The sequence below is a fragment of the Cylas formicarius genome, unplaced genomic scaffold (genome assembly GCF_029955315.1).
Source record: "Cylas formicarius isolate icCylForm1 unplaced genomic scaffold, icCylForm1.1 PGA_scaffold_5__7_contigs__length_24384050, whole genome shotgun sequence".
Lineage (NCBI taxonomy): Eukaryota > Metazoa > Arthropoda > Insecta > Coleoptera > Brentidae > Cylas > Cylas formicarius.
In genome coordinates, this window is record NW_026844341.1 from 16,076,395 (window position 1) to 16,103,331 (window position 26,937).

A 26,937-nucleotide genomic window follows, 5' to 3' on the forward strand; every position below is an offset into this window, starting at 1 on the left:
TTCTACTTAACCTCAAATTTCGCCATCCTTTATATCCAGAATACGTGTGTGTGTTTCAGTACGGTTTTTGATACCTAAATTTTAAAGTTTTTTTTTTTAATAATTTGACTTTTTGAAAAATGTTATGTAATTTTAATTTGTCAAGTAACAATATATCATATTTTATTTTCCAATTTAAAAAAAATCCATCTCATACATCTAATAACAACTTCAAGTGTTAGATACATTCTCAGCACATCACCTTCTGTTATCAATCAGTCTAAGATAATGCTAATAATATATAGATGGTTTTCCTTTTCTTGATAATAATGAGCAATTTCCTTTCCTGTTGTGCTCTTCTCAGTATTTCGCAGTTGCTAACATGACTAGTCTCCGTAAGCTCCACATTTTTAACGCATCTATTTTATTTATGGTATTCACCTCACACCCGTACATTTTTATGTTTCATGTTATTGAATGTCTCTAAGTTTCAATTTATCCAAGTTCCAAGATATTTAAAGTTTAATGATTTTTTCATTTATTATCATGCTTGTCGGAGGTTCATATAAATGGCTATATTTTCCAAGACAAAGGCTCTTGTCAAAATGACACTCTTAAAATATTGAGCATTCTAGTATCGGGCCGAGTTGAACGGTACGGTATTTATTTTAAAGGAAAATGGGCGTTTGTAAACAAGGAGCAACAAAGAACGAACCACTAGCTTATACTACGAAGTAATTAAACTGTATAAGCTCCCATTCCGTTTAAAACAAATACTTATTAATATAATTTAGCGATACTCTTAATTTTCTTGCAACGATGCTGGAGGACTGTAAGTGAATCTACATTGTTTTTGTTAAATAGTGAAGCAGAAAATCAGAACTTTGATGCATTTCTAAATAAAATAAACAATATTCAAGGTAATTGAAAAGTAAATTGCCTGTTATTTAAAAAAATATCATGTATCGTTTAAATTAATCAAGTTATAGCTACCTAAAGTTGATATTAGATTAGGATACCTTTTTGGCCACCCTGTATAAAATGGGGAACCTTTTATAAATGAGTTATAAAAATATGGTCAACCAGCACAAGGATAAGAAAGTCGAACGCAAAGTTTTTTTATTTCTTTCAAACCAAAAAGAATTTATATTTTACGTTTTGGCTTGGAAAATGGAGGAAAATAGATTATGCACTTACGTTATTGAGATCGTATACCACTCCGCTGGTTTATACGTGTCCCACATTTTGAAATACCGTTGGAAGGCATCTAAAAAAATCATTATATTCTAATTTATTTTTATTTTTGTTTTATTGCGCATAGTTGATTGTTTTCTTCCAGAAAATATACAAAAGATCACACGAAAAACATCTTGTTTTCGAAATGTTCTAATGCTGTTCAAATAGCAATATTTAATGAAAAATCTGCGTAAACATCAGAGGGGAGGATATCACGCATTATACTCGCGTTTTTCTAATCGTTCGTGATGGTTCGCACGTAGTTTATACTCGCGGTTCGATTTGAATCTAGATAAACCCACGTACACCTTTGGTCCGATTGTTATTATTTCATCCTTAATGTACGACGTGGACGAATATGTACCTCAATAAAATGAGACCTCAAACAAGTCATTCATATATTACTTATAAAAGTCTATTCGTCTCCCTTCCTTCTTGCGGGTGTGTGGTGGGGCTAAAAACTTTTCAAGTCATTAAAAGCACATGCACATGCACGGAGCATAAACAATATCACAATACTTAGCCTGTGAAAGGACCAACGGGTCACACGGCATTGATTTTACGTCTCTGGTTAGGATATTTCTGTGTTGATATATCCGTTAAGCAAGGCAACAACTTACATGCTTTGTGAATCGCATATCCTGATCTAAGGTTAGTCCTAGATTTTTAAAAGTTTCATAGAATTTAACTGGCTCACCCTGTATTAAAATATCCAGTTTGTGCGTATTTTCAAAATCTTTTATCTCAATCTTCCTGCCAAATATTATAACAGCCGACATTTTTATTGTCACTTCTTTTCTCTTTTCATTCTATAAGTGTTTAATTATTATTATTATTTTTTAGTCTGGCGATTTGTGACCGACATCAGTCCGTTTCTTTTGGCTGTATTTTAATGAATGTTCACAAACATGAAACAGAAACAGAAACTATGGGCGTTCTTGTCGACGGTCAATTTCATAAAGGTTGAGAAGCTGGAATTAAAATCCAATCATTGTTACACACCGTAATGGATAATTACGGGCCATATTGTTTACTTACTATATGGTAATAATTAGCAAGAATCGACTTAATGATATTTAACCGGCCGTTTCGCAATAATTTTATAATTGTTGGGCAACGCGCGCGATGAAGTCATTTGGTTTATTTATGATCTTGGGCTGTAGGTGGATTATTTTGCAATTACGTGGCGGCTGTTATTCGAGCCGAGCGATATACCAGGTGTTCGCCTGAAATTTCGTCCGATATTCGGGTCGCCCCGTGCGGTGCGGGTTCTTTTCCATTAAAATCGCACGCCACGGCGCCATAAATCATACTTAAACGGACAAGATTTACACACCCCCTCGTCCCCCCTAATTAGTCAATTAGGCGCGCGAACAACACCGGGCGGACGTTTCGAGTGTATTTAACTGTCGTGACTATAACGTAGACGAGCGAAAACAAATTTTATTTTCCATGAGTCCGCGTGCCGCACGAACAGCCATTTGCGTCGACGTTTCGACCTCTGTCTCGCTGTCTCATTAGACATGCGTTGCTATAGATAAACTCAGAAGCACCCTCTTTAAAGGGGAAAAAATTGATCAATTTGCTTTAAAATGACGCAATATTTTGATAATTATTAAAATTATTAATATGTTGGGTCTAATTATGTATATTTTGAACGAATTACAGAAAAAAACAGCTGCACGAGGTCCAATTTCTTGATTGATAATTAGAAAACATTCATTAAGTTTAATCAATATTGTTTAGTAACAAACGTCATAGACCACCGAAGGAAGAGTATTGATGGTAAGACTGTACAAAAAAAACAGGTTCTTGCTAAATATACACAACTGGGACATCAACTGACTTAGAAATTTTATAATCCGGACTGCATTGGTTTATACTCTGTTTTTTAATGCGAACTGTAAATCTTATGATAATGTCAAAGCTCCGGCACAGGTATGTGCCGGAGCTTTGACATTAAAAAAAAACTTTTAAAATTGTAGTTCTAGTTAAAAATGAGTAAATTACTATTCTTAATGTGGTCGAAGCTTTTCGCCACCAAAACTCAACATTTGGAATTGCAAAAATAGTTGAAATGTGTCCGGGGCTGGACCGACTGTTGCTCAGTCTTCATAATTAAAAGTTTTTCTTCTCTGATTTTATTTATCTTATACTTGATATTCTGTCAGTCTACCTGCTAAAACTGACAAAAGTATGGAATCTCCACCATCAGAGGATACGTCAAACTAAGGTAAGAGCTTCTTGTTCCATTAACTCATTCCAGGCTTCATCTAGTGCCATTATCATCTCTCGTTAAATCCTCAGGATTGCCTGGTGCGTTTTTTAAAATTAGAAGCTGTTTTTAAGGCAAATTTAACTCCGCTAGTGTTTTCCTCACTGACGTCCTTCGGCCTTTTGTAACAAACTTGTATACACGAATTTGTAAAGGCTCTAGGTTTACTCAATTTTCCAACAACACACAATTTCACTTTGTGATTACCGGAAGCACTGATTTTTCGGCCAGGTGCAGATTGTGAGGTAACATTCTCCAAAATAACTCACAAATACTCAGTTGTCAATCTGTCTTTGAATTTTTCAAGCCAGCCAAAACTCGGTTAGGGTTTTTAATTTTGAGGGAACAGTTGACGATGGAAGAATTTAACTTTTTCACATATTATTAGACCTGCCAAAGGGGTGCCTGAAATAAAAAATACGTATGTTAATAATCATTAATAAACATTTTAAGATTTTGCAAATATAAATTTTATTGATTACGTTCATTCATTCAGTCATTCTTCAATACATAAAAATAAACTCATTTTTTTAATCCTAACTAAATAGATCCATACTGTACATACCGCGTGCTCTTTCCTGAAGAAAGCAGGTCTTCTCGATATCGTGGATTTTGCAAAACCATATTTATCAGCAATAGATCTAACATTTTTTAATGATTCAATTCGATTTGTTGTGTTGCAAATGAGAAGTAACCTGCTTGCTTTCAGAAATTGATCAACTTTAACTGTAATTGAAGGAGCAAGGCATAAGACCACTTTTAAAATGAGGGATGTTGAATCCCAAAAAGGAATAATAACAGTGTTTTGTGAAAAATGGAGTAAAATGGGCAATTGAATGATCAACGAATGATTTTCAAAAAATAATAATAGTTATTTACATTTGTCTATTTTGATATTATTGTTACTTCTATGCAAGTTTTCATTTACTTCGACAAGTCAACATTTAAACAGAAATATTAATAATGTTTCATTTCATTTGGTATACATTTACCAAAAATTTCTTAAATATGTTTATCAGTAGTGTTTGAAAAATTTTAGTTTTAAAATATTTTAGGAAGTTTTTTATTTTATTTATTAAATTATTTATGCATGAAACAATATTATATGAAAAGGAGCATTTAACTGTTTCAGTTGCATGCATTGGCGGAGTCAAGGTTTTCGTAAATGCTATGTCAGAATATCATTTTGCTATCGCAGTGACGTACATATCAGAGCGATGGCTTGTTTTATTAAAGAAGTGTGGAGTAGATTTTATATTCTGCATTTTTGCATACAGACATATTCTAGTTTTCATATTTAACGGATTAACTTTCGAATCCTAAAAACATTTCAGGAACCTGTCAATATTTAATGTTGAAAACCGTGCTGTGTAAGAAAACGCACTACTATAGACCACTGTCGTAAATAAAAAAGTTATCGGCAATTTTCAATACGGCCGAAATTTGGTGACTTGCTTGTTGTTAATTTACCAGTCAAAACTCCTGCTTTAGAAATAGTTTTTTTCTTTGGAAGCAAGCGTGTGGTATACCACGACCAGAAATATTGTGTTTTTACAACCAACCCCATGATTAACTTTGCGTACTGTTTATTACTCCAAAACCGCAACCCCTTATAGAACACCCTGCCGAACATAACCTTACCCGTAACCATTCTAGGACCGTCCTAGGAATTTATCTACCTACACCATTAAGCGGGATATAAGTATGTTTTCAATCTTTTTCGCCGAGTAATTCTTGAAACATGCACATAAAAAAATTAATAAATAGTAAAAATTTATTACCTTCTATTTCGTTACATTTCTACATGGGATCATTATTAATATACAAAATATTAAATATAATATTAATAAATCAGTCACTTAAAAAATAATCTCAATAAATATTTTCTTCTTTTATTACTCGTTTTTCACAGTTAGACCAGCTTTTTACTGATATTTTAGCTACCTCTTGCCGAATTTTTTTTCAAATAAAAATTTAAAGTTTCTAGAAATATTCGTTACGGTCCATCTCAGGGAAGACCTACTTAATGCAGAATAAACATCTGTTCGAATGAGTTTTACCATGGTCCTGCGAAGGTTTGCGGTTAAGGTAAAATACATAAAACGTCAACGCAATAAATGCACTATATTTTTGGTGGTACAATAATAATTTTTATTTTAAAAGTGTTTTCTTAAAATCGGCGGTGCAAAACCAATAGGGGACGCTCAACTTGAATCGCCCTGTGTTTAATCGGCGTCCGTTGCTTGGGTTTATTATCGCAACGTTCAGGACATCCTAAACTAACAATAATTTACGAGTCCCGGTATAGGTGAATGTTTCCGCAAACGACCCAACCTTTCCCAACGCTCTCGCAATATTAGTAAATGTTTATAAATAAATATCCCTTTCGTCCCAGTTTTAAGAATCTATTTATAAGGCGGTGCCGCCGTCTGGAAAACGCAACTCGTAAACGAAATTTTTGGTGGCTTTAATATCGATGCGTGTGTAAAGTGTGTCTCGAATTATATCGTCTTGGCTTTTGACGGACCCTCTCCAAAAAGTAATTACTTCATACCTATTGTTACTGAGTAAACCCAATAACCAATAAATTTGCATGTGGGGATAAGAATCAGGTGGATATCGATCGACCACGTGCCTGCTGATATCAGTGACAGTGTTGAATAATACGTGTCTGTCACTAATTTTTCCGTTGTCTTTGGATGCAAAACAAAGTGTGAACAAAAAGCTTTAAATAAACCCAACCACCATAAATGATAATGGCTGTGACAATGCTATAAACTAATAAATCAATTATACATATAAATACATATTAAATAACATTCGTTGTCAGAAAAGTTTGAATCTGTACTATCACTATCATACAAGGATATAAGCAATGGTTTTACTTTGTCCCAATTCTTTTTACAATAATTTTCCACTTACCACTTTTTCAAATCGTAGTGATAAGAAGGGGTATATTACCGGATTTTTTTATGACCATATCTAGGATTTAGTTTAGTCTTTATATTTTTAAAACGCCTTATGCTCTGTCCTGCGATACCGACTGGCCAGGTGTTTGATTTTCGTCGTCAGTTTGTTCGTAATTGCCATCAACAGTCAAGACACGCTTTTTATTTTTCAAATTAGGAATTTTGAAAAAGTATTAGTATTACTATAAAAAACAAATAAAAAAATAAAATTACACTCACAAATGGTAAAAATATCTAACTATGTATCACGGGAGGAACCAAAAGATTTGGAAGTATTAAGCTTCGTGTCCGGGGTTTTGGGAAATTGAGTTCTGAAACTTGGTTGAAAGATTCAAAGTGGTAAAATAAGTAAATAAGTCATGTAACAAAAATTCGAAATCGTAATATTTTTCGAGTTATGGCTTGTCAAAAATCATTTTTTCAAAATTTTATTTTTAACTCAGTGGGCTTGATTCTCAACGAAATAAGCTGCTATTCTACACACAGTCCCGATTTAGTAAATATCAAGTGTTTGAGAAATCTGTCACTAGAGGGCACTTTACCTACAACTTGTTTTTTATTTTCCTATACCTATATTCCCATACCTCTTCCAGCAAAGGTGGTAGTTCCTCTTGGAGAAATTGCAAATATATTTCCCCATTAAGCGATCCGTTAAAGAAATGAGGTCCTATAATATTATCTCCTATAATCCCTACCCATACATTTAAAGAAAATGTTCCACTGATGCACGACTGAAAGCACCCTCGTTGGTGAACAAAATGACATTTAAGAATTGCGAGTAATTTTGAATTTTTCCTAAAATTTGATTGTATAAAATAACTCTCAATTGCTCATTACCATCATACAGTGCTTGAACCCTCTGAACTTGAAAGGGTCGAAGATCGTTTTCATGCCAAACTTCCCAAACTTTCCCGCGCAGCAAGTTTTCTCTTACTCGTTGGTGCTATTGGGATAACCCTCGATATGAAGCCTTCGAGCTTGATCTGTATTTCCATAACAAAATGCTCTTCCTTAGCAAAAATGCATATCGCGATATTCAGTATTTGAATATTCCTGATGGGCCATCACAGTGGCAGTTGGATAATAAACTCTTTAATAGAAACTAATTTTTAACGGATTGCGACAATGACTTTTTCAAATTCGAGTCGAGACTAAAAAAGTCGATTTGTGGTGAAACGATAACACTTATCGACTTAAAACAAGAGCAACATTTTTTGAGGATTTGTGATTCTGCTTAAGGCAATCTGTTCTATTTTGCAATATCAGTCTAAATAAGTGTAATCCAGGGAAGATAAAAAATGTTCTAGGAAAAGTGCCCTCTAGTGGTAGATTTCTGAAACACTTTTATTTTGTAAAGATGATTTTTACCATATACAATTTCTGAACATCCTGTATAGTGCCATCCGGTGGGGTTCGGCACGTAAATGGTCGTGGGTGACTGTGTATGTGTGACGCGAGAAAGTACGTAATTTGTGGTCGTCTGGCGGCTGATCGCTGTGACGCAACTTTATTTTTAACTCCTTTTATGGAAATTGAACGATCCCGGACAAGGTTAAGTGACGACCGACCATTTAAAATGCAGTTTTGCGGTCGAAATGACGCCCGGGCGACAAAAGCGACCCGAAATTCGATATCATTTAGTACTTACGCTGCGATTGCGACATCAGCAAAAGTATCGCGTTTTGCTGTGCCCGCCGACCATGGAATGAAGTAACGCCAAACGCCACGAAGTAGTTCGGAACGAATCGATTTACGGTCTCACCGGTCGAAACAATAAGGAAATCATAAAGCGTACCGCATTATTTATTTAAAAAAATCGCGGAATTCAAAATAAATCCAAAAATCATGCGTATCGATAATATGCCGAAATCGAAAATAGCCGCCAAAATTGCACTTTAGCCACGATGCAATTTCTGCAATTAATATTGCAACATGTATTAACAAATTTTTTTTTAAATCGATGAAAAATGTACATAACGGTCGAAATCACGAGAGATGACTATTAAAAGTGTAAATAAATGTAATTAGTATAAACACTTTAGGAAAGTTAAGTATTTAGGTTTCACCTTTTTTACCTCTTTAGTTAACCAAAACTATGAGATCCTAAATATCGTACAGCAAAAATGATAAGTGGAAAAGTGTTCGGGATTGGAAAATCGATTGTCACGTGGTTTTTCCCTTATTCTCAAGAAAAAACCGTGTATCCTAGTGTGAATTAAATATAATTAATATATAAATATGTAAATATATAGAATATAAAGAATATTATTGGTATAAATTGAACTGAGGTGGCTTTTACTCGATGAAAATCCATTTAACACAATAAATAAGAACTAAACGTTCAGATTTTCACGAAATTATATATATTCACATGACAATTGTTTCGACCACACCGTGTCTTTATCAAATATGACATGAGAATGTATATAATTTCGTGAAAATCTGAACTTTTAGTTCTTATTTATTTTTATAATTGGTATACCGGACTTTATTCAGCATTTCAAACAATGATTTCTCTTGCTTTTAGTTTTAATAAACGCGCGAACACTAAAAACTCTGCTTATATTATTGTATTAATTATCCAAAGTTAAAAAGCAACCTTTATAAACATCTAAATAATCAAGCATTCAAATTGCATCGTATCTTCGGGCCTTTACAAACAAATAACGAATTAAACATTTCATTCTGCTAGGTTTATTTGAAAAATACGTATTAATTACCTGCCCTTTGTTCTTTTTTTTTCTAAACAGCGATATCCCCACACTTAACTCATTGTCTCAGAACATTTGTCCAGATCTAGGCATATGACGATCTGTCGGCGGCCATGTTGGTTGTGGAAAGTCGGATTGGTGGAAAACGAAACTATAAATCTCGCGCATGCGCTTGTTGTATGGACCTTCTCAAAAAATTGTAGTTGCTTCATAAGTTGTTGTATTATCGGCCTAGCGATATGGTTAAGACGTAATACTTAGCTTGAAAAATTTTATCCTTTGGGCATTTAATCTTGTTCTAGTTCTGAAGATCCATTCCGCCTTGCTTAAAAAAAAACGTTTTTTTTAAGAATCGAGTCAATCGAATTTTGGAGTGGAGCACTTTTTTAAAGAAAATTGAGGAATTTTCCTAAGAACCTAAAACCCTGAAAATAATACATCTTAAAAAAGTTCAGAAAATAAAAAATCGTCTGAAAAAATTGCTTAAATATAAGCGTCTTCAGTCGTCATCATTAACGAACCAAAAGTCACCGTTAATGGTGACGTGAAACGTCGCCGTTGACATTTGGCGCGAAATTCCCGATCGATATGGTTCCAGTGGTGAGCGGCATGCTGTTTCCCATCTTGTGGTTCCTCGAGTATGTTCCCGGCGGCTTTCGGTTCCTGGTCGCGATCTTCGTCTTCACGAAAATCTTCAAAGACGTGAGTAACCACACGCAGCACGCGGGTATACTGAAGAACGCCGCCGAAACGGTGGAAAACTCGTCAAAACTCCGCGGGAAGAAACGACAGTCGAGGGCCCGCCACTGAAATCACCTTTTAAAAATGTGTCCGTTTTCCGATTAAAACATGTGGTCCGAATTTTTGAGGTTTAAATTTCTCGCCCGGACATACGCCTAAAGTTACAGGCAACACGTTATTCTGCGATCGTTCTGTATCATCGTCTTGTGATTAAACAGCTAAAATGTGTGCGTTATTTTTGCAGTTGGACAACATCAACCTATGCCTTGGCTCGTTGCGAGCGCAGCACGTCGCCGGCGTCGAGAGCGTCACGGCGCAAGAGTTGCGTGATGGCAAACTGAAGGCGATCCTCGCGCTCTTCTTCGCCCTCTCGCGGCACAAACAAGCGACTAAGGCGCGGGCGCAAGTGGAAATGACACCGAACAGGTAGGCAACCGTACATACCGCTGCGACGAGACCCGCTATGTTCGGTCCCGGCGGGAGTTTTCCTTGGCGAAGAGTTTTTTTTTTTTAATTAAACGCGGATAGTACATTACTGAGGGTTATTCAAAAATATGGCAACGGCCATATACTTCAGAGAGTGTAACCGGACTTTTTAGCTACAGCTACGCTTGATCCTATAATTATATGAACAATGATGCCAAGTCTTCCTCCTAGAAGTCGGAGCTTTCTTATTTTAACTGAAAAAGCTACGTTTTTATTTTATTTCTATGTCGTCTGCATCTCCAAAGCATTTTTCTTCATTTAGGATAGAAATTTTTGATCCCTAAGAAAATAAACTATTAAAAACCAGCATATAAGACCCTTAATTTGTTAAGTTAATGTTCATCTATGAAAGAAAAATTTTATTAAACCAAATATCAGCAATATAGGCATACAATTTACAGTTTTATTTGAAAGAATAAATGTGTTTTGTTTTTCTGATATTTAATTTACTGAGTCCTAGGCGTATGCGTCTGAATTTTGAACTTTAATTTTTTTGATAATAATTTTTTTTAATGCATTTGTCCGAAGAACAGGCCACGGTAAAAAAAAGAAAGGAAAGAAACAAGAAAATAATTAGAAAAATTTTCAAACACGGGAGCATTTTTGGTCGAAAAGGAGCAAAACCTAAAAGCCAGCGTTTTCCCTCTAAAAAACGACGTTTGCTAAGTAATAAGTATATAATAAGTTGAATGATTAAAAACAGTTAACTTACCGTCTCCGCTAAAGTCATACTTTCTGTTTTCTTCTTGGCTTTTATTCCATAGAATATTCAATTTAAAAAAATAATTTTTTAATATATATAATGACAGTTTGCAGTGCTGAATGGAAATGATGTATTCCCATTAAAAATCAGATTTCTATCAGTTATATTTCTTGGGATTTCAGAAGCGTTCGTTTCCGGCCTATTTATTATAGCATGGGCCTAAACGATACCGATTTTCGCGGGGTAGGTTCTTGACGCATTGGTGGAGGCGCCATAACTCTAGTTTTTTGAGCAATTTTTTTGTAGCATTGTGGTTAATTAATCTACTAATTCCTATTTAGCGAACAAAGTTCTGTTTCGGTGGATGCGCTCAAATTTTAGCGAGTTAACAGTTTTTGTTGGAAAGATATTCCCTAAAAATTTTTTCTCTATATTTCTTTTAAATATATATCGGCCAAAATTTAGGATAACATTTATATATCTGGCGCGTAATCAATATTAAATTGGCATTAAATTTATATTGGGTTCTCTTAATCCGGCAGTGTTTAATAATTAACATTTAAAGTAAATTGAACTTTAATTCATAACATTCAAGATGAACCAAAAGTTTCTTTCTGGAGTTAATTCATCACTTAGAAAGGAAATTCCATTTTAATCCGATATAAACTCGTTATGCCGATTGATTTAAAGTAGTTCTTGAAGATATTGGAGGGTAAAAATGGACAAGACTGACCCGTAAGTTTATCCAATTCATATTCTAAGGACTAGCTGACATTAGAATAAAGGATAAACGGAACAGTCCGTGGAAATACAAATTTCACAAATGTCAACACGCACACGCGGCAATTGGAGTAAGTTTTCTCGTAAGAACGCGCCAAGTTTCTTACAAATTCTGCCCCCCAGCCGCGTAATTAACGAGAGAGCTTCGCGTGGGGATGGAAGAAATTTCCCCAACAAACGCCCGACTCAGCTAATCATAATTTGTCGTCCCCGGAGATAAATAAATAATACTTAACGACCTCCCTGCGTACCCTGGGGGGAGATCGTGCTTTTGCAAAGGGTACGGACGCCCCTACACTCGGTCATCGTTAAGCAATACATTTGAATGTCTCATTTTGTTAATCTCCATGGCTTCCAATAAAATTCTACTTTTTGTGGCTGTATGTAAAATATCAAAATTGTCGTCAAAAATGTGTTATTCTGTGTTTAAGTTAATTAAGGTTTTATTGTCATTTTTCGGTATATATAGTAGCAGGTAGTTTGTAAATATTACATTTGATAAAGACCCGGTGTTGTCGAAACAATTGCCATGTAATTATATATAATTTCGTGAAAATCTGAACTTTTAGTCCTTATTTATTTTGATTTGGGCTTAGGTTGGGACACGAAACGTGGTTGGTTAGTTGAATTGCAGCCATTTGTTCCAAATGTTTACCTGAATTTTCTAAATCATTGGCAAACAAGACATTTTACATGTCGACTAAGAGAATCGATTTTGAAATACGAAAAGGCGATTCGTACTTTTTATAAATTTGCCCAGTTCGAATCTTGGTTACCATAAAATGACTTATCAGATTCTAATTTCATTTGCTGCAGTCCGGGACCGGAAAACTTTTTATTTCGTTGGGTCGTTTGCGCCTGACGTGAGGTTTGGGTTGGCGGCATCGTCATCAGCGCGGATTTTTGTTGGGGATAATTAGCCACCAATCGGGTTTAACAGCGATTTTGACGATATTTTAAAGCATTTTCTTTCGAGTTTGGGACTCGGGATTTCGTAACGCGATTATTTTATTCGCGAGCCCCATAATTACGGTTTAAGATATTTATACGCTTAATCCCACACCAAGAAAAACGGCCGTCGTGGCCAGAGAAAGAACAAGATGATATTCCTGAAAAAAAAAGAGTAAATTTTACCCCGAGCACGATTTTAAGATTTGTATTCCCTAAAAATTTCTTTGTAAACTTCAAACCAGTATCGAGGAATAGAAACGAAAAAATTTTTATTAGCATTTTCGCCATTGAACGTTAATACCGCTGCTTTTTAGATGTAACGCTATTAAAATTCATAATAAGATCCTCCTAAAATGTTACAGCGTATCCATCTGCTCAGTCATTTAAGCATAATCTAAAAAAAATACTGTTAATACGAATGGAGTCTCTTGATTAAATATATCGATATATACAAGACCTGCTTTGTCCTAGTAATTAATTGATATTTATTATCATATATTCTTCTTTATTGTTGAATCATAATTCTCATAATGGGTTATGTCAAGCGGTTAGATGAGTAGCTATGCTGGATATCGTCACCAAGAATCTTTGTTTGCTGTGTGATATATCTCCTAAATGATTTGAGTTGAAATGTTGAAACATGATTTTGATAGTCAACTGATTAATCGTAATTAATCGTTCATATCGTATCTGTTCCAAGTTATTTATTTAATTTATTTAATTGTTGGTTTATTTCTAACACTATTATTATAGAAAGTGACGTTTCGGGGATCATCCTGGTGGCTTCTTCAGAACTTAACTCTTCAACAGTTTCAATTAAACTCTGGACGTCGGCAAGTTTCATTGATAACTGACTTAAATTATACAGGGTGTTTAAAAAAGACGTAGCAATATTAAAGGGGGTGTTCCTCAGATCATTTTATGAATGCATTGTTTGTAAAGTTTTTTTTTTATAATGTTTAATAAATTAATTCAAATATCTTCTCACGGATTTGTTTGAAATTTGTTGTTTCTGGTGATAAGGGGCTGATTTGGCCCTAATTAAGAAAAAAATAAAGTAAATGTATATATAGTTAAAGGATCTAAAATAAATTTTAGGACATGTGCTTAGTCTACGATTATCGCCCCTCATTTTAATTATTGTTGTTAATTATTAATTTCTTGTACTCAGGAAAACGTATTTAAGCTATAAGTGCAATAAAATAAAGGAATGAGGGTGATACTTAATTTTATAAGCAAGGCAATGATCTTTATAACGGTTGAACAATATTAAACGTTAATATATAAGATTGATAATATAAAAAATAGACAGCAACGGACATATTTAAATGCGATTTTTGCAAAAAGGTCTAATTTACATGTTTGCTGGGCAAATCTAAAATATTAACGTACGGTTTCACTGCAGAAATGGTATTTTTCAAAGGGGTTGGTTTGTTTAAGGTAGGCATCGTTACTTGTTACTTTTTGTTCTGATCCTTGGAGCAAGGAAGCCTACTTCAAAAATTAACCAAAATTTTTTTTTTTCGTTTTTCTTCTAATGATTATAAATTCTGGTTATTTGTACATTTTTTTGCATTTTGCGTAATACCAAGTGTACAATGGACCGCTCCAAAATGCTAAAAAGAAGCTATTCCATATTATTAGAACCGAGACATAATTAATTTATTGAAAGTGTTATTTTTTTGGATAATTCGATGGATTTTGCCTAAAGCCTAGAGTTTTAGAAAATCTTATAAATACCAGTAACAAATTTTTAATCGTTAGAAAAATAATTACTAATCAGTAACGTTTTTTTTTATTAATATACATTTAATAAATAATTTTTAAATTATTAAAATTGGGGTAGATTTAGTTAAAATTAGCCAAAAATAAATTGACCTGATTCTTAAGAGCCACAAAAAATAATAAATAGCTTGCCCCCCTCCCCTACTTATTTTATTTTAACAGTCTCAGATATTAGTTGTCACGCCCACAAGCTGTTGTCTAAATAACTGAATAAATTTTGTGAAAGTTTGACCAAGCCCATCCCTTGCAATCTCAATCTTCTCCAGAGCTACCTTAAAATCTGTATTGTTATTGCGATTTGTCCCCATTTCTATCATTCGTGACAAACAAAATATAGATCTCTCCATATCGGGTGAAAATTTTCCTGTTTTTCTATAATACTGAATTTTAACGTTTTACATTTACATTTAACTTTTTTATTGCATAATATTCTCACAAAAGTTACCTTCACTTCTCATTGAGGCGCCGAGGGGTTCGGTAGGGGTGTTGGGGGTTATGGTTAGCGCCCCTTTTTGCGTATTTCGTTTTATAACGTTAAAGTGATTGGGATTTACGGAAACTCCATAAAGCTCGCTTATCTAGCGCGGCAGCAGAAGGCACCGATCCCCCTATATTACCATAGCAGGGCGCGTCGGAGCGGATCGTTTGGGGCACTTGGTTTTCCAGGGACGCCTCGCCGCGTTTATTGCCAAACTTTGGATGTTTTTTCCTGCGCGCTCCCCCCAATCTTAACCAGCCCCTCCCCAACCGCGTCCCGCTTCGGGTTGGGGAACTGTGGAGTTATCCGACACTTTCGCAGTGCGCCCCCTTAACGTGCGTGCGCGGATTACCGTATCGAATGAAATCTCGAGAAGGCAATAAATTTTTCTTCGCGTCCGCTGGCGTTGCCGGTTTCTTTTTTCCTGTCCTTATATACAGGAGGTTTCTGCGGTTTGGAAAATTGCTGCGCCATAGAAAAATGAGGCAATTTTTTTTAAACAACTACTTATGAGATAAATAATAATTAATAATTTGGAACCGTATGCGAAACCTTTTCATTATTAATTTTTGGAAAAAAAACTTCATACTTAAACTTAAACAACTTAAATTTTACAATATTAAAAAATTATTTAGAAAACTTTGTTGTACCTATATACTACGTTCCAATATGAAATTAAATCCATTTACGTTTCAAAATAATTGCGATAAACCCATCACAATTTATTATTTTTTCCCACAATCAAGACAATTTATATTTTTTCATATCTCATATTTATTGCGTCAAATTGTAACATGCTAACGATTGTAAAATTTTCTTTGTTATTCTATCTATGGATACATTTTAACAATGAATGAATGATTTTTTTTCAACGTAATGTAATTCCATATTTGAACTTAGCAAATTTGTTTAATAACATTTTTTTATTTTGTCAAATTTAGAAGTACTCTTGAGTGAGTTCTTTTTTTTCAACCGACGCTGGAAGTTTCCTTGAAAAATAAACCTCATATACTCATATGGAAAAAATTAATATCTACTGTGTTTTGGATTTTACAACATGCGAAACGTTTTATGAAAATAATATATTTTTTAAATTAATAATAAAAAGTTTCCTCTATGATTCCAAGTATAAACGGGATATTGGCCTCTTTGTTTAGTTAACTTATTTACCGATATAATTCCTACTGAAATCATTTATATATTTTTGTCAAAAAAAAATTGTAAATTTCTTTCTGAAAAAGCATCCGAAAAAAGCTTGATACAATTAGAAATTCAAATTAAATTTTTCCTTTAAAGTTTTCAAAAAATGTAATGGTAAAAAAGTTGCATTTAATCAATATATATTTTGTTTAAATTAATTTTTTTTTCAAATCTAAATCAATATGCACGTAAATACTTTAATTATTTATTTATTCTATATTTATTGATGTTATTAATATAATAAGTCGATGTGTTATTATCTATTTATAAAACAAAATCAATACATGTAACGAATCAAAAAAATAACCTTTTATTGGCCGGATAAACGTTTCTGAAACCATTTGCAACATAACAATTTCCCATTTTAATAAATGTTAGTGTTAGTTAAAACAAGCATGAAATTCTTTGTAGGTATTCTAGTCAAAATTAGTCAAAATATATCACAACCGCTTAGTTCAAAGAATGATAAACGATTGCACAAAGCACACTAGCAAACGAATTGACGTCAAACAACCCAAAATACTAGAAAAATTGATAAATAATATAAAACAATCTCGTGTTTAACAAAGAACAAGATTTGCCTCACATTCGGCCGCATTACGTGAATTAGATCGCGTGCCAGTTTTTTTTGCAATAAACACTCCATAGAGCATTTAACTTTTTTTACGCATATGCATAGAGGCTGTAAACTAAGGCCGTTTGCGCTGCTAATTGTTTTCTCTAATTGTCAAAGACGTGGAAATATACAAATAAACTCCACTCCACCGTTTTCGTGTTTACTTATGCCGATATATACAAACACGATCCGCAGAAAAATACACAAAAGAGGCACTGAGAACGTACGCTCGTAAATCACGATAGAGGCAATTCGGACTGTGTCGGTGGAGCGAGGTGGGAGGGGGGGCTTTAAATTTTAATGACCGCGTGTAATTGCGTACACATGAGCCCCGGACGAAAATGAAAATGGTTTTTGGTGCGGGAATGGACGTTCCAACAATGTATAGAGAGATGACCAAAGGCATTTTTTGAAAACGAATTCTGACATTCTAACAATCTTCTTCTTGTAGTACCATATCCTCACTGGACGTTGGTTATCACTAATTAACTCATTGTCATTTCTCTCAGTGAAAACATTCTAGTTTTCTTTCTTTGACCGTTTCCGACATTATTGGTTATCGCCACATTCTATCTGATATTTCGTTTGTAACACCACATTGTTTTTTTGCATCAGTCGATGCTGTATAAGAAATCGTAAAATACATTGAGCATTTGAGCATTGCATTTAAGAATATCAATTAGTTTTATGTGGTTAACTCTATGAAACGCCTTTTCAAAGTCCAAGAAATACCAATAAAACAACGATATTAACATTTCTAACCCGTTGTATCAGAACTAGGTGCCTCTCTAGTACCGAGGTCGCTTCTAAATCCAAACTGGTCTTCATCAAGTCTTCTAAAAAAAATAAAAATCGCGTGTGCAATTGTTTACAAAAAAACATCATTTTTCAAAAACCCTTTACGAGACCAAAAAAATTCTTGAACCAGACGACGCAGAAGATACAGCTCCATAACCTTTTATTCTTCAATTTTTCAAAAATATACTGAGTGCGCTGCAAATTCAAAAAACTAAAAAATTGAAAATTAGTTATAACATAGATAGCAAAAACTTTTGTATTTGAGGTTTTCACTTATCGTACAGGGTGTTCCCGATGTTCCGTGCTAAATAAGAAAGGTGTTAATTGTCCTAAATTTGCAGATATCAACTTCAAATTTAGCAGAAAAGTAAAAGTCCGTGTTCACATTTAAACGGTAGAAATTGGGTGTACTCAAATTTTACCAAGTATTTTTTAATAATTTTTGATTTTTTTTGGTAATTTTAGCTTCCAAAAAAATATGTTTTCCTCCATAATCGTTCACCCGATGGACAAAATTCTTTAACCAGCAGACGCGGAAGACCTAGTGCAATAACATTTATTTTACAATTTATTACAACGCACTGCAAGATTTCAGAAAAAACTTATTTTCTCGAAAACCGTTTATTATTTTCAAAAAATTCTTGGACCAGGAAACGTGGAAGATCCAGGGCTATAACCTCTATTTCGAAAATTGTTTGAATCATATACAGGGTGTGTCGTTTATGGACAAAAAATCTAAAATATAAACTATTGTCGATAAATGAAAAACCGTTAAAGATTCGATAATTTTATTTGAACAATATCGTAAACTGTGTCGAGAGAGAGAGCTTAAGGTTTCGTCTATAATACAGGGTGCATGAGATATTTCAAAAAACTTGTACAAATTTTAATATTTACCCAAGTTTGCGGTAACTTTGAAGTTCGACGAGACTTGAAGGACACTTTATTAAGTTCCATAGTGGTCCAGTATTGTTCTTTCTTCATGTAGTGTAACAAAAATGAGCCAGGTTATAACTCCTCAATGACGACGACATTGTCGTTGAATAAATTCGGTTCGTCATAATCTAAATGAGAGCCAAAGCGGAGAAAAAATAGGAAAGTATCAGTTAAAGGAGCAACAGGAATCTTTGGACCTTCTCTGTACATATAAGTGAAGGAAGGTAGCCTACGCTAAAGCACTTAGACCTCGTACATCAAGACTAGTGACTTCACGTGGGCCATGACAGCTTCACGCCTAAACGAGTACATTCGCACAGAATGTTTTGTACTCGTTTTCCTGTTCGCAATCCCCATTTGAATTGGTGTTTGTTAAGTAAGCAATGACCCGTAAGAATACTTATAGCCAAGCGTAGCTTTTTGCTAATCATAGTCAGGTATTGCTTGGCTACTATTTTGTTTGGATAGCTCAATAGCGTCGTAGCTATCGAACAGTATTTTAGAAATACGTCAGACGATCAAAAAATATCAAAGAAATTTAGCACGGATCAATTCAACTGACTTTTTTCAAAAGCCTACTGAAAATACATACTACAATCATGTGTTTTATTCAGGTATATCGATGTTATTTTTTTAGTACATATAGCGAAATTGAAGGGACTGCGTTTTTTTTTTTCGTTATAAACAGTTTTCGTTATAAAGAGTTGTAGGCACTTGAAAAATAACGTGTTCTGTAATATTTAATTATTTTATATACATATTTTAACATCTACTTAGGAATATTTTATATAAATATTTAAGAACTACATTTAATGTTTCAAATAATCGGTCATTTTCTTTTGAATTTTTTAGTACGCCAATACACATCTCGTACTTTCGCTTGTATTTTCACCATTTCTTCGAGGGGCATCTTCCTCATGATACATAAAAATTTTTTTAGCTTAAACTGAATATACGGCTCGTCGAATGGTTGGTGGTGATCCCAGATCAACTTCTTCATCTTCTTCCTCTTGTTGCTCTTCCTCACCCTTTCTTGCTTGTTGTAATATGGCTTCCTCTGTCAAGTCTGCTGTTTTAGGTAAATCCTGATTTATCACCATAAAATCTTGCAATCTTGCAATCACGACTAGCTTTATTTTTTCCCTCCCACTCATATTGGCAGCTACTAACATTGTTATACGTTTTTTAGAAAGTTTTCCACCCACACAATTTTCGCTTCGAAATTTAAGAGTTTTATCTGGCGTCATTTTGTAAAAAATGCCAGTTTCGTCAGCATTAAAAATGTCAGCAGAGTACTTTTCTGCTAGTTTTGGCCACGTCTTCTCCAGCCAATCGTTGGTAACGTTTCTGTCGACATCACGGGCTTCGCCACTTATCTGTCCATAATTTATACCATGTCTCTGTTTCAACTTCCCCAACAATCCTTCCGAAGCCTTGAAATCGATAATGCCAAGCTGTTCAGCAAACTTTTCTGCTTTTAGTTTTACGATAAGTCCAGGGAGTGTTACATTTTTAAGACGTTGCTGTTGGAACCACTGCAACATTGCCCGATCCAAATCTTCAGATTTTGGCTCTCTTATCATGTAAGTCAAATTAGAACTGATTGAAACAAAATGTGCTTTTATACATACCGATAAAGGCATTAACATAATCGCTTATTACGAGAAAAACACTTCGGACGACCAGGATCTCGGTAATTAGATTATTAGGGTTATTAGGAATTCTGAGAAGGTAAGAGACTCTATTAAATAGAGGTCGGCCCACATTCCTTACTTTGTTAAGTGATGAGCCCTTTTTTCTTTCGGTATAGAGAGTGAGAAATTCGTTATACAGACGGGATTAATGCATAGCTTTGTATGGAGACCTAATAGTACAACAAATTTTATTCGTAATACAGACATGTTATAGATAGTTCCCGCATCATCCGATCCCGTGGAGCGCGGATAATCGAGGTTTTACTGTAGTTAAACAATCACTTAAACCCACGTGATCGAGTCGGACGCAAGTGGTCTCGTCCGGCGACCCCAGACCGTTTGACTATCGTCCCTTATTGGGCAAATCGCGGGTCCACCAAAAGGAAGTCGTGATGCAAAGCGATATCCGCGGAGCACATTGCCCGTTGGGGGTGGGGGTAACCCTCGGATGCGCGCGACGTTGCCGTCTCTCACAATCCGCGCGGCAACATCGCAGTTTGGAGCGTGAACGTTGTGGCGCGCGTTGTGGGCCGCATTTTCGGGTGTCCCGGTTCGCGAGCAGCACGTGCGCGCGATCGCGAAACCTTAGGCCGTTCGTCCCACGAGTTCGTGTGAAAACAAAAAAAAAACTTTCGAACTCTCGAAACTTCCGCGGCGGACGTTGGTGTCTCGTGGTGTTTATTCCTCCATCACTCTTCTCCCAAGGATTTTGCAGAGTTTTAATTGCGCCAAATTTAAGTTTGTCCATGGTGGTCCTTTGAGGTGTCTTTAATGTACTTTATGTGACGATATTCCGAGTACCCCTTGAAGTAGAGGCAATCTACGTATGGGTACTTTCGTCGTTGACGTATTTCGAATATTTTTTTAAAGTTTTATTAAAATAAACAAAAAGGGTGAAAATTATTCACAACTGGGGTGATTAAACTCTTGAAAATAATGGTATTGAGTCAAATATGCCTTGGTAAAACGTCGCTTGTTAGTGAGAACCCTGTATCTCACTAAAAGCTCAGTTCCCGAAATTGTTATTTCTCTATAGCTCTGAAATCGATTTGGAAATTTAGGTTCGTTTTTGTTTTTAAGTTGACGAATTTGAGATTACATTCTAGTTTTTGACGTCTAGTTCTACCCTATAATCTCGTTAATCCTTGCCACAACTTTTTTGTTGGTAGTTATTTTGAAGATTTCGATAGAATGATGATTCGAGGTTTTTTCATTTTAATTCGCCTCCTTAAAAAATCGGCCACTAAAAACTATTTCCAATTTTAGAATTGATTTTCTCGCGAACCGCTGCTTTGATTTTGATGATCTTTTTCTGTAAATTGTAATTTATTGACAATGCTACTAGAAACTTTTATTCAGAGTTTTTTTTACCTATACGGGATTGAACGATGTGTGTGACCCCATTGAGCGACATCTTACTAATACGTATTTGATGCTGGGTTAAGCTCAGGCTGTGAGATATAGACGTGGAAGCTTGAATTCAGAGATTTCGCTGGCTCAAAAACAGTTAAGTGAACACATTCACATTGATATTAGCGTTGATTATCACTAATCTAAATAAAAGAAATGATAGAAAAATTGAAATTTGAAATTGAAATGTTGTTTAGAAAGGAACGTTAAAATCTCAAAACGGTGAGTTTGATGGAAATAAATTTTAGCTATCCTTTTTTTATGTGGCTCCCAAACTGAATTAACGGCTTTTTGAACTCTACGTGTACAACTTTAAAAACGTCATTTAAAAATTGGGCTTTGTTGACAATTAATTGGTTAATAATATATATTATATTGCACTACTGCTAAATGCTATTAATGTTGTCATCTTGGATTATGAAGATAATGTTATTTGATTTTGGGTTCAATATACATTGTTTGTTGCCAAGCTGCCCTTCGCCAAGTTAAAAATAAAGGCTGTGCTATTTTATTCTATTCTATACCTATACCAATCATCACTCCATCCATAGTCTTCAAAAAAGTAACGGTGCTAACAAAATGTGATGTGTGATGTAATAATTTTCCTACGCCCTGTGTAGCAATGAACTAAACAAGCTGGACATAACTTTCTTACCATTTTCCTTCCGTTTTATTATGATGAATTTGGCCCCGAAAGTGTCACGTATTCGCGACTTCTCCGCGAGTGTCATCAAGAAAAACCTGTCGTTAGTCAGTCGGTTTCTTAAAATCGACTAAGTATTTTTTAAGTACCTTTTACCGTCGTTCTCGAAAAACTTCTAGTTTCCCGCACGTAGTGATTTTTGTGTTTCGATAAATATTCACGAATTCAAACCGTTTGTTTCGTTTTTGGTGCGTCCAGCATCAAAGGGTGCGAATATCGGTCCCGTGTATACGTGCGTGACGCGCCCCACAGAGAAAAAGCGAAGGGGGACACGTCCCTATGATGGGGGCGACGCGGCGGTGATGAATCGATAAACTTTATGTTAAGTGCGTGATGCAGTTATGGGAAACAACAGTTCGGGTGCCGGGAAATCCAGGAGTCTGCCCACGTCTCCCGAAGTCAGACGGGCCAAGCTGTTAGTATTATACGGGGCGGTTTTGGTGAACAACGTGATTTTTTTTCGTTTTTTACTCGGATTAGAATTCAGTATAATAGACATCAAAATAAATAAGAACTAAAAGTTCAAATTTTCACGAAATTATATATTATGACATGACAATTGCTTCGACAACACCGTGTCTTTATCAAATGAGACATTTGATAAAGACACGGACAATTGTCATGTCATAATATATAATTTCGGGAAAATCTGAACTTTTAGTTTTTATTTATTTTGATAAATGGATTTTCATCAATTAAAAGCCACCTCAGTTCAATTTATAATAGATATGATAGAATCATTTAGTTTTAACAATTCTTCTGCAAGTGGCAAGCTCGTGTAGTATCTATCAGTGTATAAATGATATCCTCTTTATCCTGGGTTATTGTCTAATATTTTTTGACACAGATGTAACACTATCCTTATGCTTACAGGTAAATCTTCCGATGTCAAGCTTCCTTAGTACGGCAAAATTGAATAAACTCTTCTACTGTAGTATCTACTCACCTCTTCTGTGCTATTTTATGTCTAACGTAGTTATTTGTTTGTTTCACTATTTTTATTATTAGCTCATCGGTAAAAAAGAGCTCTGAAAAATCTATGGAATTTGTGGTCCTACCATTTTATCCCCAGAAGTAAATAGAATCCTGTCTGGTGCCTGACAGGATTCTATTTACCAGGTTGTGTTATATTCTCGTTTTCTTCACTGCTGCTTGAACTTGATGGTAAAGGTACGGTTCTCTGTCTTTTAGTAACTATAATATCACTACCACTACTAGAGTTACTAATATTATCACTATCCAATCTATCATTTTCAAGCGCGTCAATATAAAATTCATCGTCACTACTTTGCAATTCATTTTCAACTTCATCTTTTAATAATTTCTTGGACATTTGAAACATTTTTTTTTTCTAAATATACAACGAAAAAATACACCGAACTTTACCCAATCGTGTTAGTTATAAAACTGGGTAATATTCAAAATGATTGTGGTTGAAATATATACATCAACAGATATACACTAAACAGCTTACGATGGCATGTATAAAATAAATATCACGATATATTTTATTTTAACGTAAACATGTCCTTGAAGGTTCAAGAAAGCAATTTACAAATATTAGAAATGAGCTTAGCGGATGACAGACCGGCCGACTTGCTGTAATGATAAGTCATGGTGTGCCGCCTATACAGCGACACACGAGCGCGATTTATTTCTTATATATTTCTTAAAGACTTTTGAATTTGGCAGCGAAGTTTATTTTAGAATGGGATCCTTAATATCTCTATTGTGGAAATTATTAGAGAAAAGAGCAGAGGGTTCGGTGATTCGGGTTGAGAAGCTGTAATGAAAATGATTATTATTGGTTTCGTTATTAGGGTGTATATAGTTTAAATTGTCAATAAAATCTCGAAGGGATTCTTCACACAAGTGTCATCAAGTTAGCGTTGCCGTAGTTTTGGTTTTTGGATTTAAGATGTTTAAACTTCTTCTTAACATCTTCCGTGAATATGTTTACGATGATTGTTGGCTCTTTTTGATATTTATTAATAAATTTGGGATTTGAATATACCAAAAATAATGTTGAATATTTCACGAATAGAGACTTTAGTAGAGAGAGATCCGACGTCGAAACTGAGCAAAATATTGTTTGTATCTACGAAACTAGCAGTTTTCCCTGTAAGTGGTTCTAATATAAAAGCTAGAGAATTTGTTGGAGAACCAATGGTGCTAACAATAGGTCGAAGGGGAATGCTATCTATAAACGAGAAGATTTAGAGTCAAGAGTTGTGACAACTAGTTTCACGGATTCTAATAGAGAAAACGCATTAATAGACAGATTTAGTAGGATCCGTTTCAATTAAGCTTCGAAGAAGTCAACAGCGTGAATCGACGCAGAAGTTTTGTAAATAGTATTTTACTAGCTTGTGGAAGTTTCTTTAAAAATAACTGTTTTATTAACCAATTTGCATATTTTGGGGTGACCTGTATAGCACACAACTAAAAACTGAAAATACTAAAAATTCTTGTTTTTGTTTGCGATTCACTCAACGGAGGTAAATATGACAACTATTTACCTAGTCATAAAAAATATTAACTAATTTTCGTTTTTGTACAAAATAAATCTGCAATAAAATCTTTTTTAATACCTTTTAGCTAAATAAGAAAAGGATTTTTTTTTCATTTTGGCCTTTAGATTTTGCTTGTCGATTAGCGCAGATTATCCTCATCTTTAATGGTGTGTAGGGGACGATTCTAGAGAATATTTTAAGCAAAACATTTCATAGAAACGTATTCGCTAAACGTCTTAAACTTTGATATACAGGGGTGACAGTTTTGTGGGAAGAAGCCTTTTTTTCTTTGGCTAGATTCATTTTAATATATTAAATTTAAATTGATACATTTCGTAGCACTGACTGATATAATACATACATACTTCATATGAACGGTTTTAATTTATTAATTTTTTGCTGCTAATATTAACTAAATTATTATACAAAATGCGGTTGTCGTGGGTAGAGCAATCTGTAGTGCGGTTGGGGTTGCATTAGGGGCACCCCAAAACTGGTATACCAGATTTCACACAACCATAGGATCTCAGACATTTTATGAATTTTCAAATCATTTTACGACTTTGACTGATTTGGAAAATAACGAATAAATTTTAAATTAAAGGTAGTAAGTAGTAGTAAATGAATCGACAAATTTCCAAACTTCAAAACTTCAAATCTTTTCAAACTTTTGTCTCCGAATTTCTCTTTAGATTTGGGCAAATTATTTACTTTACAAGTTAAATAAACACTTTTATAAGTATGTGTTTCCTTATATACATAAAAAAAATTATTGCACATACAGATTGTCTCACTGGAAATGTCGATCTGATATAGCATGACTGGCATAAATTTAAAACTTTGAAGTTATATTGTAATCGGTGGGTCCATCTGGGTGATAATTTTGAATGAAAATAAAAATATTTATTTTTATAACTTTAACTGCGTAATTTTCCTTAAGGAGTAAGGAATGTTTAAGACCTTTAGTAAAGAAATTCGATAATTATTAATATATGTTGATGAAAAAATCATAATGAAAGCCGGAAATAATTTTGAATCATTGAATTTGAATAAAAAATCCAAGGTTAAGTTCGTTTAATTTAACCATAGTATTTGTCAAAATTGATTACGATACCTTTTATAAACCAATAAAAAATATTTAATACATTTCCCGAATTTCACAGAGCTAGTGCGCCAGATTTCAGATCCATGCTGCCTGGGGCTGTCAATCATTCGACGCTTCGGTGATCTTTTCCTCCTCCGGGATATTAACAAAGGCGCTGGAGGCGGCGGCGGCGCGTTTTTGTTTGTAAATTCGGGCGATAAATAGGAAACCGTTTGGGCCTTAAGTATAAATAACACGGTATTTTTAAAGAGAAACCCGCCCGTCTTCGTCGACTCACGAATCTGGATAATTGTTCGATTTTTATTTTAAAAAGTCCAAATTCTTTCGCAGATCGTCAGCGGTCCCGCACAAGGGCGGCAGTAGCATTCCGCTTCCGGGGAGCGCGCTCCCCGCTCGGAGATGTCCCCCCGACAAGGTCAGGCCGGTGGCGGGGTCGTCGAGGGCCACCAGCCCCGCCCTTTCGATGATACCGAGGGCGCCGCCCGCAGTCGCCGCCGCCCAAATCGCCAGCCCCTACCAGACGGTGATGGCCAACGGCGCCGCTAACCAGCAACAGCAACAGAAGAACGCCAACTCCGTGCTGGACAAGCTCAAGCTGTTTAAGGTAAAGAAAAAATATCGTGAAGACTCGGAAAGACCTTTGTGAGTTCTTCCTACCGTATGTCAGCCATAGCAAAACGAAAACATATGGTTATTATACAGTCGGCCAAAAGAGTCTCTACACGTAGTATTTTTTCAGTTTTCTTTTGGTTTCTTCTTTCACTTTTCATCATTTGAAACACTTTATATAAAATAAGACAGTTTTAGAAGCAAGAAACTATGTCAAATAAGTCTCCGTACACTTTAATAAATTACTATTCAGAACTGC

General features: G+C 34.8%; 1 protein-coding gene and 1 long non-coding RNA gene across 6 annotated transcripts in view; one reads left to right on the forward strand and one right to left on the reverse strand.

The window, feature by feature from the left end:
• Positions 1–26,937, forward strand: part of LOC132701726 (protein sickie) — a 109,797-nt gene that overhangs the window by 51,198 nt on the left and 31,662 nt on the right. For 4 of the 5 annotated variants that reach the window (XM_060669877.1, XM_060669875.1, XM_060669876.1 and 1 more), the window contains 2 exons: positions 10,156–10,337; positions 26,400–26,673. In XM_060669877.1, coding sequence (XP_060525860.1) covers positions 10,156–10,337; positions 26,400–26,673 — 456 coding nt within the window. Of the gene's footprint in view, positions 1–9,648; positions 9,873–10,155; positions 10,338–26,399; positions 26,674–26,937 lie in introns of those variants that run through there. The other variant, XM_060669878.1, reaches the window with a different exon arrangement.
• LOC132701728 (uncharacterized) lies at positions 1,326–9,529 on the reverse strand. The gene is made up of 4 exons (XR_009618815.1): positions 9,180–9,529; positions 3,392–3,895; positions 1,913–2,186; positions 1,326–1,861 (listed from the first exon to the last, which is right to left on the reverse strand). It is a non-coding gene; the product is annotated as an uncharacterized LOC132701728 (long non-coding RNA).